At 35.8% G+C, this 19746-nt stretch overlaps 1 protein-coding gene across 4 annotated transcripts in view; it reads left to right on the top strand.

Moving 5' to 3' along the window:
* Nf1 (neurofibromin 1) overlaps window positions 1-19746 on the top strand; it is a 234845-nt gene that overhangs the window by 194218 nt on the left and 20881 nt on the right. For 3 of the 4 annotated variants that reach the window (XM_081765704.1, XM_081765706.1, XM_081765707.1), the window contains 4 exons: window positions 8381-8584; window positions 10456-10599; window positions 17588-17790; window positions 18982-19168. In XM_081765704.1, the coding sequence (XP_081621830.1) occupies window positions 8381-8584; window positions 10456-10599; window positions 17588-17790; window positions 18982-19168 (738 nt within the window). The remainder of the gene's footprint in view (window positions 1-8380; window positions 8585-10455; window positions 10600-17587; window positions 17791-18981; window positions 19169-19746) is intronic. The other variant, XM_081765708.1, reaches the window with a different exon arrangement.

The raw sequence follows: 19746 nt of genomic DNA on the forward strand, positions 1-19746 counted from the left end.
CATCCTTTGAGTGTAGTTGTGTACGTACGAGTAGCAGTAGGGTGAAATGGCTGTTGTAATACAATATCCTATCAGATGTGAAGAGAGATCTACCGTACGAATTCTGAACGCCAAAGGACAGGGTGCAGCTGGCATACTCGTGAATTGTGTGTCATTTACGGACGGGCAGTAATGATGGTCAGTCAATGGTGCAGTGAGTTTCGGGAACAGCATTCAAATGTTCATGACGATGAAGGTAGTGGAGGACTTAGTGTTCAGACGTACGATGTGGTAGAACGCGTTAACGAGAAAGTGCGATCCAATCATCCGTTCGCAATAACTGAACTCGCCAAAGTTTCCAGAAGTGCCTGCGAAACCAGTACATCGAATTGTGACTGACAAGTTGGATTATCACAAACTATGTACGAGGTGGGTGTCAAAAATGCTGACATACGCTCACAAAGAGCAAAGAATATAGCTGCATATGATTTGTGGGGCCCACTGGTTCTAGGATGGGGATGACATTTTTTTTTTCACATAGGAGGGGGAGGGAATGAAACTGGGATATCGTACGCCATTGTGGTTCTTCTAAAGCGAAGAAATTCAAACAAACACTATCAGTTCACAAAATCATGGCAAACCTTTTTGGGACCACGAGGATGTGTTTCTTGTGGAATTTTTGGAACCAGGACGACCAGTTACAGCAGATGTATATTAGGAAACAGTGAATAGTCGGCGACGTGCCATCCAAATTCGGTGGAGAGGAATGCCACGCTCTGGAATTCTTCTGATCCACGACAACGCCTGCCCACACAGGGTAGCACGTAACCTGCTGAGACAATTCAAAGATTTCGATGGAATTATTCAATCATCCTCCTTACAGCCCTGACCTTACCCCACAGCGACTTCTTTCTTTTTCTTCACCTGAAAAAGTGACTTGCTTCGAACGATAGCGAAGCAATAAGACATCAGTTCTAGACTGGCTTCATTCTCAGGAAACAAATTTTAACTCAGTATGTATACGGAAACTTGTGCCATGCTACCAGAAATGACTGAAGATTCATGGTAACTACGTCGAAAAATAGCCAAGGTATGCAGTTTATATTTATCACAATAATTTTCTTCTTCCATTGTTTTCTCGTCTTTTAAACAATATATACTGGATTCTTTTATTTGTTCTTATTTTTGAACATTGACTTGCTGCCTTGCTGCGTTTGCTGTTGAGATATTCAACGAACTGAAGTTTATTATTAAACTACAAATGCAGCAAGGAGCAAAGTATACCCATTATAGTTTTAACATGATAACATTAGTTCCATTAATATTTCGAGTAAAATATTTTTTCGTTCAACGGTGTTCTGTCGGGAAACTGTAAATCATTTTTGGAAAGAAGAGCTCACTTCTTCCGCGAATGTGGTTCAAAGTTCTTCACATTTTTACTAGTGGCGAAAATGGAGATTACATCAAGGCGCTTTTTACTATTTTGTAAGTATCAGTTTAACTCAAACCCTACCCATTTTCTCCTTTATAAATGTGAATAAAATATGGAAAACTACGAAGAATGAATGAAATAATAACTTGGTCAACGATAATAGAGAGTGTGTAAGTATGTATATATAGTGATCATTTATCTTAAAATGCACTTATATATATATATATATATATATATATATATATATATATATATATATATATATATATATATATATATATATATATATATATATATATATATATATATATATATATATAGATAGATAGATAGATATATATAGATAGATAGATAGATAGAGATATATAGGGTGTTTCAAAACAACATCAGCAACGTTTGGGAGGTGATTCCTGACACCAAGATTAAACAAAAGGTATAGACCAATATGGGTGCGCAATTTTTATAGTGGTAATTGTTGAGTACTTCGAATTATATGCCCGTAGCCAAACTCCCTCCATAAAAAATGTATGAGTACCGCAGGATTCCGAAACACGGATTTTTGGATAGGGCACATATTAGTTCCTAAGTGAAGTTTTGACCCGACTACGGTAGATCCCTTAGTTTCGAAGCTATGAACCTTTAAAATTCATTTTTTCTTGTTTTCGGCAACCTATAGCTCCGAAAAGAGGCAGGTTGGTCTATACTTTTTGTCTTATTTTGGTGTCAGGAATCACCTCCCAAGTGTTGTCGGTGTTGTTTTGAAACATATATATAGCGTTCTCAAGTCAACGAATGCTTCTAAGTTCGAATTTCGTAACGACTATGCTACCTGAGATTTTTTTTTTAAAAAAAATCTTTTCCTTCAGTTCCATGAGGTGAAAACTAACGGTATCTGAAAATATAACCGATGATGGACTTCCTTGTAATTTTCTTCCCATTCTCTATTGTTAAAGGGCGTACGCGCCTTTGGCGTGGGAGACCCGGGTTCGATTTCCGGCGGGAGCTCATGTGGTTCGGATTCCACGTTAATCAGTAGGTTCACTTCACATATAGCCTCGCTGCTGAACGGGACGTTAAGCTCAAAATTAACTCTATTGTTAAATGTTCTAATGTAAACTGTCTTTATGGTAATAACTTGAACTCCTTTACATACATAGTAACGTGTGTTTATACTTTTTATTTTTTTCAGCGAAGTATCTTTTTCTGATTTCCATTGGGAATTAATTATATACTGTACAGGTTACGACAACCTGGGCAAAGGGTCAAAATAGGTGGTTCTTCATCCATGAGTTACTTTACGAAAGATATAAATAGGAGATTATGCATAATGTGGCGCGGAAGTTCATCAACACTTCAAGTAATGTAATAGAGTAATAAATTTACGTTGTTTCCTTGCTTTAAGGTATAATAGTACTTTCTCCTAAAGACGAAAAAATCTACGAACACGTAAGAATCCTTAACAGTGACATACCGATTTGATAATCTGGTGTACAAAAGAGTATGTTGAACAATTTCCCCCTCGATATTTGCGTCGTACAAAATTCCATCCTTTGCCCAGGTTGTAACCTGTATAATTAATTCACAATGGAAATCAGAAAATGCTATTTGGCTGAAAAAATAAAACCCATTAACACACGTTATGTATGTATGTAAAAGAGTTCAAGTTATTACCATAAAACAGTTTACATTAGAACCTTTAACAACAGAGAATGGGAAGGAAATTGTAAGGAAGTCCACCATAGGCTATATTTAAAGATACAGTTGCAGTTTTCGCCTGATGGAACTGAAGGAAAAGATTTTCTTTTTTTTTAATCTCAGGTAGCATAGTCATTACGAAATTCGAACCCAGAAGCATTCGCTGACTTGAGAACGCTTATGCGAAACCCAGCATTGCAAGTATATTTGAAAAGCAAATAAATCAGTCTTATTTTTCTCCTACATTGTTGAACAACTTTCGCTATCAGATGTCATTTTTGAAGGTCTTGTGATTTCCAAATTTCATAGTCACTTAACATTTTTGATGTATTGTGCTTTTGTTTTATTAAAGCATCTTATCTTGAATTAATGTCGTTGTGTTATTCGAGTTATTCGAGTGTTATTAAGTAGTTTGATAAAATATTCACAGGTAGTATTTCAACAGGGTTTGGGTACCAAAACCTCGTCTGGCCAAAACCCCGCCGCCCAAAATCTCGCGGCAGAAAATCTCGCCGAGCCTAAACCTCGCGGGACAAGAACTCACCTGACCAAAATCTCGCTTTGCCAAAACCTCGCGTCCCAAAATCCTGCCTTACCCAAAATCTCGCCTGGCCAAAACCTTGCGATCCTAAATGTCACGACACAGAATCTCGCCTGGCCTAAACTTCGGGGAACGTAATCTAACCTAGGTGACGATACCAATAAAGCAACCGACGAACTTCACATTCGTGTTCAGGTCCTCAATGCAAGAAAAAAATGTATTTGCAAATTTGATCGGAAACACTTAATTAAGGACATAGGGCAAATTAAAGATAATTCGAGGAACAACCATATCCACTAATTATCTGTAATTAGTCCTATCTCCATAATTAAGTGTTTCCGACCAAAGACAACTTTTTCTTGTATTGAAGTCCTGAACACGTATGTGAAGTTTAACGGTCGTTTTATTCAGTGTAGTCACCCAAGACTTCAAAGCCAGAGATTGAGTTTATTTGACATGTGTGTATGTCCATTCATTTTAACCTCGTCAATATTTTTACAATTCTAATCTCTAAAGTAAACGTGTTACTTTATCTCTTCTTCTTCTCCTCCTCTTTCTTCTTCTTATTTGTAATATGGAATTGCATATTAAGAAACTCATTGGGTAAATTTTATGGAGAGGCTTCATCCTACAAGGTTTTCGCCAAGCGTAATTTTGGTCGGCGAGGTTTTGATCAAGCGAGATTTTGGCCCGTGGGGTTTTGGGCGGCGAGGTTTTGCGCAGGCGATGCCTTAATCAGGCGAAATATTGGCGCGTGAGGTTTTGGCCCGGCAATGTTTTGGCCGCGAGATTTTGCCCGTATCAGTATTTTTTTTAAATGTGCTATGACGAAACTTTATAATTTGTAAATAAGAATTAGTGTTTACTATTGGCTATTTAGTTTTTTTAATCTTCTGCGGAGCTGAACTAATACCGTATACGCACCGTGGTGTCAAAATGTAAGTGCAGACGTTACGCGGGGCGTTCAAAAACGCGCAATTTTTAGTTAATTTTTTTCGAAATAAATTTCATTTTGAACTTCCTACATAATTTCGGTAAATAATTAAATGAAAAGCAAATGAGGACCACTAATTGAAACAAATTTATGGCATTTAAAATCAATAAACAAATTATTTAAATCTTACCTTTATTTTCTCCTCAACACGCATAATTTTCAACATAATTTTCAACCACGTCAGCACACACTTGATGTAAAGTCACAAACACAACATAATCTTAAATGTAAAAATATTAAAATTACATGTAAGCAGTTTTTTCCACTCCAAAGAAACAACTATTAATACACAAGCAGTTCCAGCACTTTTGTTCCTTCTTCTTCTTTTTTTTTCACTCGTCATCTGACGAACTGTCGATAACACCGAGTCATTATCGGTGTTTTTTTCGTTCACTTTATCTTCTCAAAGGAGATAGTCTTCCGATCCATCAAGCGCGTTTGATATACCAGTTACCTTAAAATTTTTAACAATGAGATCACTGGATATGCTTTCCCACGCAGCAAGAATCCACGTACAAACTTCCGAGATGGACGCACTTCTTAGACGTCCAGTTGCCGTTGTACTCCCTCCAGCAGAAGCCATCCAATCTCGGTAGCTGCGCCTGAATGTAATTTTAAATGGCTTGTTGACGGAAACATCAAGGGGCTGAAGAATTGATGTTAGGTCTCCTGGAATTACAGCAAGATCAGTTCTCGAAGTTTTAAGATGTTGCTTCACTGCCTCTGTGAGATGCCCTTTGAAGCTGTCCAAAACAATGAGTGTAGCCGTGACAGTGAGCCAGGTCGCTTACACCATGCACACTGTAACCAGTCCTGAATTAAAGCATCATTCATCTACCCTTTTTCTTGAATTCGTACCACAATTCCAGGTGGCAGTTTTTATTTTGATATGGTTTTTCTTTTGAAAACCACATACGGTGGAAGTTTTTTTTCCATCTGTAGTTACGGCTAACATAACGGTAGCGCGTTGCTTTTTGATTCCACACGTACGAATTGGTACAGATTTCGCCCCGCGATCATTTAGTGTGTAATTATTGGGAGCATCAAAATAAACGGGTGTCTGATCGGCATTTGCAATTCACGAGGCTAAATATTGATTAGGTTTGCGCTTTACGATTACGAAGCGTTGAAAGTCCATTAACTTTGTTTCGTAATTCGCTAGGCATTTTTTGACAAATTGTTGTACGCCGGCGAAAGGAAGTCACATTCCTCTTCATCATTCTTCGCATCCAACCTTCACTTGCCTTGAATTGCGAAGTAGGAATTTCTTCTCGTGCTGCAGCAAGAGCTTTTATTTGGCACATTTCCCGCGTCACCGAATAGCCCTGCGCACGCATATCGCAAACATATGAAACCACTTTTTGCTCGATGTTCGGAAACTTTCACTTTCCACCACGAAACGCGCGTCTGTTTTTGTTTGTTGTTGTCAGTTCGTCGCGTTGCTTGCACTAGTTGCGCACGCATTTTTCATCCACCTTAAATTCTCTTGTTGCAGATCTTTTTTTTTTTTTTTCGTTTTTTTGCGCAAATTCAACGAGTTTTAATTTAAAAGCCGCTGTATAACTGCTGTACTTCCCCATACCTTGTTCTACGCACGCCACTTACTAGGAAGATAGTAGATCGGCACTGGTACAGTGAATGAAAACAAAGCTTAAAATACGCGATTCATTAGACTAGGGAAGGAGAGAAAAGAAATGTCGTTGCAAAGCGAGCATTTCCTCGAAATCCAAGATGCAGGTGTGCAGAAAATCTGTTTCGACTGCACTTCATTCTTATCTCCCGTCTGCTGACCGGATTTCTGGCGCCGACGTTATGACTCACGGACACCTGCACGGGAATGTAAAGGAAAGTTTTTCTTTTAAATAGAGTGTCTGGTGCCAGAAGTATGAAAATGTGCTTTTCTTTTTCTTTTTTAAAAAGGAAGAAAGAAAAGTTTGTTTTTATTGTATATATTATATCTCATATACTACCGGTACTCAGTTATTATTCTAGAAATTATTATTAAGGTTGGATTCAAGGGATTTACTCAAAATCCATAAATGAATATGTAGCTAGTATATAAATTATTTTATTTAGCCTAAAATTATATTTTACACAAAAATAAAATAATTCACAATTATTTTGTATAATTTACTATAAATTTTCAAATAGAGTGTCTGGTACCAGAAGTACGAAAATTGGTATTGTATTAGAAATACCACAAGACGTAACTTAGATTTTCAAGCTGTGATTTTTAGTGTGCGGACATTACGCGGGTCACTTTTTTCTTAACCAAAAAATATCTCTGAAGTTTGGGTGCGGACATTATGCGAGCGCGGACATTTCGCGAGCGTATACGGTAAACGCCTAAATTTTTAAATATCAGTAACTTCTATTAAAATATGTTGTTGTTGGGAAATTACAGAACATTAACCAAACTCAGTTTATTAATTTACACTTAGCATCCATTTCAGAAAGGTCAGGTATGAATTTGATATTTTTAGAAAACATTGAGTGTAATTCTGTCACTATTAGTTATTATTTGGCCTTCTTTTTCCAGTTGCGCACAACATTGCAGTAAACTAATAAGAAAAGTTGTACTTACTTGAGTTATATCTTCAAATATGAAAAACTAGTAAAAATTAATAAGCTCCACTGACCCGCACAATGATGTGGTCATGAGCCATAAACCTGTTAGTTATGATACACAAAGTTTGTGCTTACATGTTTCGTAGTATTTTATCCGCATTCTGTGTATCAAACTGATTGACCACACGAAATTAGATAGCATTAACATGCAACAAAGAATCACGTCAAAACTTTTCAAATCAGAGGTTAATTCTATTTTCTGCAAATGAAGACTGGATTAAACTGTATTGCATATGCTGAACGCACAGCCTGATGTGAAGACTGTTGTAAATGAGATGCAGCAATTGATTAAAATAACAATTGAGTAAGAAAAAAATGGTATGCACAATAGAGGTAGTAAAATAATTCTATCAGCTGTGACACTATTAGAAACTAAAATAAATTTCTTTATATAAATTGAGAATATGAACAGTATGAATCGTATGAAACTTAAAAATGTTCAGACAATGATGCAGTTTTCCCAGATAACAATGCAGCAATTCACATTTGCTGGAACTATTTAAATGTGCTTTCATGAACATAAATTGGTTAAATCAAAATCAGCTACATCACTTCCACTACTCCACCCATTCTCCATACCAGGTTATTGAACATCTGTGGTTAGTTCTGAAACTCAAATTCTGAATTAGATTTCCCCATCCTTCGTCACTGACGGAACTGAGCATTACCTGAGGAAAATGAGGAAAGGTACAATATGCTTCTGGAAACTTTTCATGGCTTATATGCGTCAATTTTACGGCGAATCAAAACTACTCGGCAGGCTACCTGTGTCCTATGCCGAATTAAGCAAGTTGCATTTTCTTTAGTTTTCATTATTTTGATAACCATCTGTGCATAACCATCTTGCATTAGTAATGATGGAAGCAATAATGGTGATAGCATTGAATAGAAGAACACAGATGAAGGGAACAAATGTAAATACATTCATTACATATTCCTTTTAACGTTTCTTTGGTAGTATTTAAATCATCTTTCGTAAGCATTTTAATACTCCTCTATGCATGTGTGGATGAGAAAATCTGTATCATTATCAAAAGAAAGATCTATTATAAATGTTCCGAATTACACGTGTGTAATGGTTTTTGATAACTGTTGAATATTTCTTTTAAAGAGCCCCACTGTGTCATCGCTGACTCAGAAAACAGAAACAAGTGGAAGTACTCCTTCGTCCACAACATCTAGAGAGCTCAAGGACAGCTACCAATCAGGGTCTAGTTCTACTGCACCAGCGAATAGGAGACAGAAATCGTGGGAGGTTCTTGACCAAGCTGCTATTAATCAAGCCAAACAGCAAAAACAAACGCAGGTGCAACAGGTAAGCCATTTAATTTAATAAAATAGTGTATCTTTGACGACAGGTAAGTTCCGTTGTGGTTTTATGCAGACGAATCAGAATTAATGTTTGACGTAGCATACCAGTGTTGGGCCACCTTGGGACACAGTGCAGTTAAAAATCAGCAAGATTCAAGTTAGAGCTGCTTTTATGTTAACGGTATTACATTCTCTATGAAACTTACAAAGATAAGGCTGCACCTCACTGGTTTGCTTTTCATGTTTAATGGTTCGGCTTGATGATCACAATGTTTAAAAGGTATTTTGAGATAATAAGGATTTAGGTATCATGTCCCAGTTCTACTGATACTGATTGTCTGTAGCAATATGTATATAAAATAGATTGATACCGCAAAACTTTGTAAAGAAATGAAGATACAATTGGGAAAGGAAAAAATAATTCGAAGATAAGGAAAGGAAAAAAAAACTTTAAATGTTGAATGCGTGCTGCATTTTTTATATTTAGCAATAGAGAAATTTTGATCCAATGGTCTGCATACAAAAGTGGCAGGTTCTCTCTGCCGCAGTGACATCATGTCACCGCAAGAACATACAACTTACATAAGAAGTCCTTGTTCGTGAAAATTAGTTCGTATTAGTACCTGGCTTAATTGTTATATTGGAGATTAGAAGGATCACTAATAATATCCTGCTTCATACTTTTTTCCTTGTTGTAAAAGAAATTCAAGTAGAATAATATTTTAAATTTCTGCAAGTACTTTTAGCGTTGAAAATATTGAGTAGATCTGCTTCAGTTTTTTCTTCTTTTTTTTCCCGATGAACAAGAGTGATCAAGTAAATGATGACAGTTTAGTATATTACGTGTATATCATGAAATGTTTACAATTTAGAAAAAGGTCGGGTAATTTATTTGATGTACTAGGAGTAAATACATCGATAGCATATAAGTATTAAAACAGTTTGCTCAAGAAATTCTTAAATTCGATGTCAAGGTATGTAATAAATATGTTAACTTTAATAATTTTGTTAATCAAGAAGACACTTAACATCTTCCCAACCAACGTTTAATATTCATACGTTTCATATAAAATGTGTTAGAAAACAAAACTACGCATTAGTGTTGATTGATTTCAGTTCACGTCTTTCGTCAGCAGCAACCTCTGTGGTTCGTTCGATGCTTTCCCACTTGGAATTAAAGTTTATTTTACTAAAGACAATGCACTAGCGACTAGACCTTTGTATTAGTGTATACTACGGCTTCGTATTAATGTCTATTTCCGGATTCTGGTACACTTGTTTGAGACTTCATATGATGTTTTTGACTTCCGGTGTACTGCTGAAAGAAATTATGAAAATCTTTTACTAGATTTGTTCTTGTGCTGATAAATTGAGTAGTACTGTGTGCTTTTAACAATATAAAACTTTAATAAACATTGAATTACTGTTTAGTGTTTTAAAATCGTTAATATCGAAAGCATTCACTCTTCAAAATAAAATTATGAATATAAACGGTTCAGAAATAATTGCAGAAGTCTAGGAGTAGAATGACAATATAATCACTTAATAAGTGTATTGTTTTAATAGTAACTTATGGTATAAGGTTTTTCATTTGTGTGTGCTTAGCAGTAAGTTTTCCCCGAAAATTTTCGGATGAATGTATTCTGTATCAGTGAAATAATTTTGAAATGCATGAAATTTGTTGACGTGTTTATATCTATATGTTTTAGGTGGTATCTTTCATAGTCTATAAACATGTATCTCTTTCAAATATAATCATCTGTTGACACTGCAGGAAGTAGAAACACGGAAGATTCATCGTCTGTTTTAAATCGCAGTTGTCTGTCCCCTTATGTTCCTCAGTAGCACAAACTGAGCCGAACGCATTGTTTCTAGGTACAGTCAAGTGATACTAAAGGGTGGCGAAGCTTGGATTTGGGCTTGCAGAATCCCCGGCCCTTATTTCGCACACAGCGATCTTCATCAGTACCAGCACCTAATACTCAGAAGTCCATAGAAGGTGGTGCTTCCATGGGCAAAGTAAGGTTTATGGGTAGTAGTTTGAGAATTTTCCTTCTTTTGATAAAAGAACGTGCATCCTCTCTATATATTCTTTTTCCATTAAGAATTTTGAATCTAAATTTTCTTTTTTTCTTTCGTTTCTCTTTTGTGCTTGCCCATGTCTCTCCCTTATTTTGCCCACTTGTGGCCTCTCTGCAACTTCACATCTGAGAGCAGAATGCAAAGGTTCTTTTCAAAACGCAGCGTTCTTTCTCTGCTCCGACAACCCAAGAACAAAGTAGGTTGGAAGGCAATGCGTCTGGAAATAAGGTAGGCTGGTGCAATTTGTTAAATGCACACCAAATAGCCTAGTATAGAGAAGAGAAACAATACAGAAAATCGTTGGCATTGTTGCACCTTCAAGTGTAGATGCTTTTCCGCCAGTAGCAGTTGGAGCCTTATTTTTTTTTTTTTTTCCTAGTTGCTTCAGCAGACCCAGGCATTTGCTTTTGAAAGTAGATTTTAAAAAGTCTTAATGATTATCGGGAATAGATTCATAAAGAGAATATCGGAAAAGATTTTACTTGATTCGAATTTTAGAATGACTGAATTCATAAACGTGTTATGTGTTCATTAAAATTGTATTTCTTTGCAGCTTATTAACAATTGTAAATAATAGTTTAATTATTTTGTGTTTTATACTTGTCATTATTAATTTATCTCTCAGATTTTAGACAGTTCAAACTGGAAAACATTGTAGAACTAAGCGTCTTTATATCAGCGAGTAGGGTGGGGTATATTATCATGCTTTCCTTATGACTAAGAAGTTCTGACCTCAGTTCTCGAAGCCAGAGACTCTGTTAGGCTTATCGAGGTCCATTGAATATTGTTTCACACCAAATTGAAATATAACTAATCCATTTCTGTAAGTAAATAAATATTTGGTGAAATTAAAAGAGTGCCCCTTTTAAAAGCATTATGGTCCACAACCAACCACACATGACTCAGATTTACAATTTTCGCGTTAGAATATTGCATGCATGTAAGTGTATAAATTTCAACATAAGCTTTATTATGTAAACTTCGGACATACATGTTAGATCTACTACCAAAATCATCCTTATCAGCTATGGAAGCTGTTTCCAGCTACGAAGGAAATGGATGGAATGTATGTACAAAAGCAAAAATGATCTATTTTTAGTGCGTATTTATTGTTCCTCCATAGCGATCATTTTGAAATTCGGAAAACTTGATCGTAAACTAACAATATTTTATATAATCTTTAAAGCATTATATTAGATATGTGCATAAGTTCTACCCGTTGTTCACGTATCATAATTTAGTAGAGCACCAATTTCACTAATTGTGTTGTCAATGTAAGAATCGGTGCTCACGTAATAAGGCGACCCTTACAGCAGCAGCATGCAGTGAATGTGGACGAGCGTTCATGTGGGACTGAATAGCATGTAGGGGAAATGAATCCGGTAATAAACATGTCAGACACTGATTACTTTTTGGATTCCATAAACGCAGTACGGTCCGCTGCTTGTCGAAATACATATTTGGGAACTGCACGCGCGAATGCAGTTATTTATATCAAGTGTCGTCGCTTGTATGGAAAATTCAAGAACAGAGAGAGAAGTTGTCAAGATCATCTTCAAGCTTGAGACATCTAGCAGTGTTTTTTGAAGAGGTTCTTGGCCAAGCCCAAAGCTAATCTTAACGGAATTAACGTACACGTCCCAGTTTTTTTTCTAAAGCTCTGGTTTTTGTAAAAAGCTGATTGTGAATTCTGCATCAACTAAGTGCAGATCAGTGGGAGGGATGAGTCTAAAACTGTGTTTTCTTGCATAACCAGTACCAAAATTACCAGTTCTTGTAGCGAATTGTCACAAGCGATGAGAGGTTGGTTAAGTACCGAAACGTGAAGCATCACAGAATTGTGTGCCGCATTTCTGAACCACTGCTCAAAACAGAACTTCATCATAAGAAGGTATTATTTAGTGTGTGGTGGGATGTGAAAGGAATAATGCATTGGAAGGCCCTAGAAATTAACCAAACCATGAATGTGACCCTCTACTATCAGCAGCTGGACAGACTGTACGGAGTATTGCAACCAAAGCGGCCATGCCTTGTCAATCGTCAGTCAACATCTAACGTGATAACAGTAGACCGCATGTGGCTGCCGTGGCACGTCAGACATTAATGAGTCTCGCTTGGGAGGTTTCATCCTGCCCCTCTGACTTGTCTCCAACAGAGTGTCATTTGTTTCGCGCATTGCAGAATTCATTGACTTGGAATATCTGATGATGTGAAGGCTGTGAAAATTGGCGTGTATTAGTTATTCAATTCAAAACCTGCGGACTTTAACCGATGCGAGAGTAATCTTCTACCAGAAAGATGCAAGATGTTATCAATAATGATGGTTATTATTCACAGTCTTAAGCGAGTTAAGTTTCTTATTGTTTGAATTTCTATCTATACAACAGGAGCTGGTAGAACTTTGCATATACCAAATATTTTCATTCTCAGATCTAGGTCGTTGAAAATCATATAGGTTGATAAAAATTCATGATTCACATGCACAAATTAAAGAATCGGCTCAAGAGAATATAGTTAATGAGAAACATGGAAATCTACTGTTACAAGCTATTTTTAAAGGAAAGTCACATTCATATCTGGTTACATTTGTAAATTACCTGCTTGTATTTCATTACATATGATCTATATTTCTTTCAGTTGTACGCTCTGTGATGAGATTATATACATATTGGTCTGTATTTGCTATATTACGTTTAGAATACTTCTTTAGTGAACGTGAAATCGCTAATTGTTTATTTAAAATTATGTCAGCATAGCATAGTGTCGTACCTTGCTAAAAGGCAAAAATTAGCAAATGTATCTATATTTTTGTTTATTTCCGAATGTCAATTAGTGAATGTTTCAATAGGATACTCAAGAAAGCCTAGAAATTACTCTGGAAGTTAATGTTACGTTGTACCGTAACATCAGTACCATTTGTCTGCGTAATTCACAACAATAATAGTATTTGGGAAGTGCAGTTTGTATTTAATTAAATAGCACCTTAATGCGGAAAGCAAAATTAGGGTTTGATTATCCGTGTATTAGTCAGATTTTACTGTGTCATTGTATCGTTGTTCTGAGCTTACTGGTTCTCAATCCGTACAAAATATTTACGAAGTTAATACAGAGAGATTGCTTTATTGATAAATCTCATTTACGGAGAGAGCATGAAGCTTTGCCAACGGTTAAGATTAATGCAAGTAATTGCTATGCAGGGTGTTTCAGATAATTTGTTTCATCTTATAATAAAGAAATTCTTGATAGACTAATTATATTTCAAAAGACTGTCATACGGGTAATGCGGAAGGCAAGCCTTTAATTTTTATTCAACTTGAAATATTAAAGAAGGTATAGCATCATTTTAAAATGAAACATACTTGCTATTTAATACGAAACAGGTTATTTAAACACGTCGGAAAAAGCTCTTTACAACCAAAGTTGAATGACTTGTTGAAGTAGTTTTCATTTTATGAAACATTTAATTTGTGGTACCATACAGCGCTATTTATGGCTAAGTGCAAATGAGTGAGTTTCATTATATTTATTAAAATAAATGTATGAGAAACCAGACTGCAATTCTCGTGACATTTATAACACTGCTAATCAGATTGGGACTTAATGTTTAAATTGTTGAATGTTTGGTTGTCCGCTTGTTACGGAGGTGAACGGTATACCTTCCGGAGTGATAGGTTTTGTAACATTAACATGTAGTGCTACTTATCCTCATAGAAAGAAGTCAAGAGGTCTCAAATCTAGAGATCGTGGGGATCTTGGCGTTCAGTTTACTTGGGCGTAGAATGTTTAGCTTGTTAACCACTCGGAGCTGAATATGCACAAACGGCATCATTTTAGTACCACATAGGGGAAATTTCATGTGAAAAAATCACAATCGAACCGCGGTCATTCTGTCATCGAAAAACAAGGTCCATTGATTTTTGCCACCAAGAATACTACACCAAAGATTGAATGATCTTATTTGTGGGTATTGGCCAAGTTATAACCAGTTAAGATTCTCCACTGATCACTACTATACTATATTTACTCGAATATAAACACCCTTCGAATATATCCTCCCTCCCTTTAAAAAGAGTCAAATCAACGGCTCATGATTGGCTATAAAACCATTGACTTGTTAGAAATATCATTCGAAATAGTTACTTGTAATATCTTTATTCATTATGCAAAATACTATGCTTAAACTTATGTGCTGTGTTAAGAACTGAAAAATTAAAACTCGACAGTATAGCTTTACATTGTCAAAATTATCAAATCAGTTATTGTTTTCGTTCTCCTTTCTTATTTTGACACAGGAAAATCAAAATGGCAGTACTGTGCAGTTTAACAATGGTGTAATGTCGGACAACTTACTTCCTCTTCTCAGCGTCGTGTGCATGGAATTTTCACGAGGTTCTTCCGTTTCCTATAATATTTCATCAGTTTCATAGTCATTCACTTTCATTAATAATCCGTCTCTTGTAGCTTCACATTACTCTTCCCTTCTTGTTTCATTTTCTCATTTTCCCTTTCTCCCTTTCGGCAGTTTTATTGTTTGACGTGTATTTTGTCCAAAAACCTATTAGGCGATCATTAGCGCCTCTCAAGAATTTTAGCCTAGCAGTTCAAAAAAGGAAGGGTGTTTATATTGAAGAAAATCCGATATATTTAGTTAGTTCACTGCATCTCATGTTGGTTGATTCGTAAATATAGTGTTAATTTTTATGCCATAGTATTTTGAACCCATTGACGAAAAACTATTCGGCGTTGGAAATTGGCTTCACATTACTCTTCCCTTAAACACAAGTGGTATGCATGGAGCCAATGCATCGAAGAAATGGGCGTTGAGAAGAATGGGAAGAAACAAATTGGCATTGAGCTCAGGCTAGGACGGTAGAAATATCACATATTTTGGCATGGGGTCATTTGCAGTCGCGCGTTAAATATCTCCCTTGCATCATACAGTTTGCCTCGGGCAATCTTGCTTCTGATGATAGCGCACTTCTTAAAACCCCAGGGAAATATGACTGCTGTAGGATATCTTCTTTCGGGATATCTTACTTCATATTGCGCGGGAGCCTCTTCTATACTTCGGTCTTCTTCTTTGTTAGCATTTATTAAATAGGAATATGCTAGAAGATACGTATTCTTGAGCTCCCTCGTGGCTAAGCGGTTGGCGTGGGAGACCCGGGTTCGATTCCCGGCGGGAGCTCATGTGATTCGGATTCCACGTTAATCAGTAATTTCACGTCTCATATAGCCTCGCTGCTGAAAGGGACGCTAAACTAAAATAAAGTCAAATCAACTCAAGATACGTATTCTTCAGTTACACAACTCACACTGTACTTCGTATTAGAAATTTCAATACTATAAGAAAGTGACCTTGTATGTGGGTATATGTAGTAGTAACGCTTGTTGCACCCTCTAGTGAAGTGAAAATGATGGTCGCTGTTGCTAAGCAGGTCCAGTTTTACGCCTGCACATCTTATCTTACCCTTATGTAGATAAGATGTAGATAAGCTGATTTCTTATAGTTGTATGCTGAGCGAATAGGATGGAAGTTATTCGACGCAAATCATAATTTCTTACGAGCTGTGTAGATGTAGTACTTACTGTGTCTAGGGAGCCGACAGCATTCAACTTTCATTTTTGTTTTATTGATAATAGCTTTCCCGAGATCACGTAATGTTTCTACTCTTGATTTGAAAACAGGTAGTTCAAGAGTAGCGGAGAAGAAATGAGTTTCGGTGGAACTCGTTGATTGTTTAAAGGGTGCAGAATTTATGAAATTTGTTGTATAAACTGTGTACTCTACAGCATGTTATCAGAATAAGGCGACGAAACTTCAAGGGCAGAACGTACTCTGGAAAGGGCTCCAATACTCTCGCTTTACAATAGCGCACAATAGTAGTAATAGTAGCAGAAGCAAATTTTTATATACATCAGAATCTCGGAAATCAGATATGATAAAATGTTGATTCAAACACCATAAAATCTATATTACATGTCTCTCCCGTATTTTAGTCTCTACAATAAAGGGAATCGGCTTATTCAATTGAAACGTATTTGTTTAATGAAATATGATTTTGTATGTAATACAAATATTGCGATATATGAACATATTTCTTATAAGGCAATTAGTCTTAATTTGTGTGGAAAATCGTTTGTCCTTCGCAAGAGATAATTTCTTGCCGAATAACATTGCTAAACTTAATCTTTTTCAAAGTTCGATGTGTTAATGTAGCATAGGAAGAAGCACATTATTTGAAACGCCCTGTATTTTACATTGTTCCTGTTAATTATTACTCGTGTTCGGAAATAAGAAAGTGCTGTATTCGTTCATCAGTTTTATTGTTTTTGTACTTGGATAAAGAGTTCACAAATCTCTAGCACTGTTTCCATAGAAATGTTGACAATTGGTCCATATTTCTTCTTGCTTTTATTTGTACAGTGGATGTCATACTTCCTCTAGCATCGTGCATATATAAATCCACAGCTTATGTCCCTGAATGCTCGTTTGAAATATCCTAAGTACCATATTTTTCCCTTGACTAAATATCTGAATGAATGCAATCACATAATCATGACTGAATGACTACTGCATGATGATATGTTAAAATTTTGTATTTTTGTTTTCAATTGTTGCATCATGATTTTTATTAAAGTCTTCATTTCAGACAACCTTTGTTTCTCTTCCTGCTTTGTCTTAGTATTCACTAAATATTTTTTTTACGTCTTTACACGTCGTTGTCCTTTTGTAGTCTTGGTCATATATCGTGTTCGTAGCTTAATCACTATTGGGAACGAACAGTAGTTCTGTGTTGAAGTTTGAAATGCCATATATAGATACTATTTTATTTCTTTGGTCTGTTTGCTTGACATCTTATCATTTATTGTAAAATATTCTCATTTAATTTAATGTGTTTTTTGTGTATTTTACGTCTTTTAGGATCGCAGCACTCGTGTATCAGTATCTAATGAAAATAACATTTTACTGGATCCAGACGTTCTTACTGATACGTCGATACAAGCCTTGGTATTAACTGTGTTAGCGACTCTAGTCAAATACACAACTGATGAGAACGAGACAAGGATTCTCTACGAATATCTCGCTGAATCATCTGTCGTCTTCCCGAAAGTATTCCCTGTCATGTAAGTATTTATTGGTATTTTAGCAGCAAATTAAACCAATCTCTGTCGAGGTTCATTGGAACTCTTTACAATTATTTTTCTTGATTTTGCTGAGGAATAAACACTTAACACTAAGAAATGACTTAATAGAATATATACAGGAAGATAGAACTTTCCAATTTGGAAGAAATAAATTTCCGGTCAAATTGAATGTGTAAATTAACGTTGACAAAAACATATGAAGCACTAGCAATATGTATAATCATAATTTTCTGGCTTGTTTATTTATTCTGTTGAGCCATTTTATTAAATTTGACAACAGATTTCTACCTATTTTATCAATATATAAAGTAAGTTAATATCTGTCAATTACAGTTTATCCTTTTATTCAGCCGTCAAGCGTCCATAAAGTATTCTGCATAAAAGTTAATGTTGCCAATATTTATGTATGTACAGGCAGTTAATTGAAATATCAGCTCCAATCCAGTTTTCTTAAGTTTCGTAAAGTTGTATGGAGCAATTGTTGTGTCGCTTGTGTCGCTGATTAAAAGTATTATATTTAGTTATGTGATGGTCTAAAGACTTCACAGCGAAAATAGAAATTTCAATAGTAAAGCTCATAACATTAACATTATATCACTTCTTTGCCCAAAATATTCAGTTTCTTCAGTTTTAACGGTCTTTACAGTTAATTGCAATTATCTTAAAAAGTTACTGCTGTGTTAACTCTATAAAAGCAACCATAAAACTAATCCATTAGGGTGGTTTGTTCTCCTAATTTAGTTCAAGCATAATTAATTTCAACAGGCAGCGTGTGAAGGACTTCAGTAATTTACAGACCGGTGTATTTTTATTTGGCGTATCACAGTTTTATCAAGATGTGGCGGCAAATCTTTCATTGTATTTCCTGAAATGATCAGGGTTAACGTAAAGTACACACGTCTTCGTTGTTATAATAATAATAATAATAATAATAATAAAGTCTTAACATAACATTAACTCCATACGAAAATAAATTCCTGTTCAATTATCAATCTACCTATATATTTGAATCCAGTATGGACCAGAATTAGAATTTGACATAGTGAAAGAAGTAGCTAACTATAATGGAGTAAATGGTGCGGGATGAAATGTATACTGTAACAGCGAAAATTAAACGATTTTCTGTATTTAGATGGTAATTAATAAGTGTGTAAACATTTTGCTTTTCAGTCACAGTCTGCTTGACGCAAAAATCACAAACGTATTGTCACTCTGCCATGACCAAGCGATTTTGAATGCTGTGCAAAACGTGATTCAGAACATGATCGCGTGTGAGGATACAAGTCAGCAACAGTTGCACTACCTGCAAAGTTGTGGCTTCGGAGGATTGTGGAGATTTGCAGGACCTTTTACTAAGGTATGAAGTGCATGCGTACAAGGTGATAACTTTCTCTGTTAAATAAAAAATGTTAAATGTAGTCTTATTGTACAGCGGGGGACACTTCTAAATGGTACACCTTAGCCGTAAATCTCCATATGGCTGTACCATTTAGAAGTGTCCCCCGCTGTACCTAAACAGAGAATCAAATTGAAAATTTAGTGTCATCACTGTATATGGTAACACGAACAATTACAGATTTTTTGCGGTATAAATTAAAACCCTGGTGGCATAATCGGTAAAGTAATAATCGGTACCTACCTTCAATTTCAGGCAGGATTGGGATTTACTCTCGTTATAGGGTTTCACGTATGCTCTTGTCAAGTAGTACTTGCGGAAATATGAGGACCAAAGCCTGGTCAATTTATAGACAGAATTATTGGAATTATAGAAGCATACATTTATCTTACAGTGTAAATTGTAGTATTATTCCTTCCGTTATCGGAGGGAATAATATAATATTATTATTATTCCTTCCGTTATCGATTGTTACAGATAAAGAACGGAAATGTGTTCTTGAACAAGAGTAATCAAATACTTCGATATAACGATGGGAA

Source organism: Thermobia domestica, chromosome 7 (genome assembly GCF_964235325.1).
Source record: "Thermobia domestica chromosome 7, izTheDome1.hap1.1, whole genome shotgun sequence".
NCBI classification, from domain to species: domain Eukaryota; kingdom Metazoa; phylum Arthropoda; class Insecta; order Zygentoma; family Lepismatidae; genus Thermobia; species Thermobia domestica.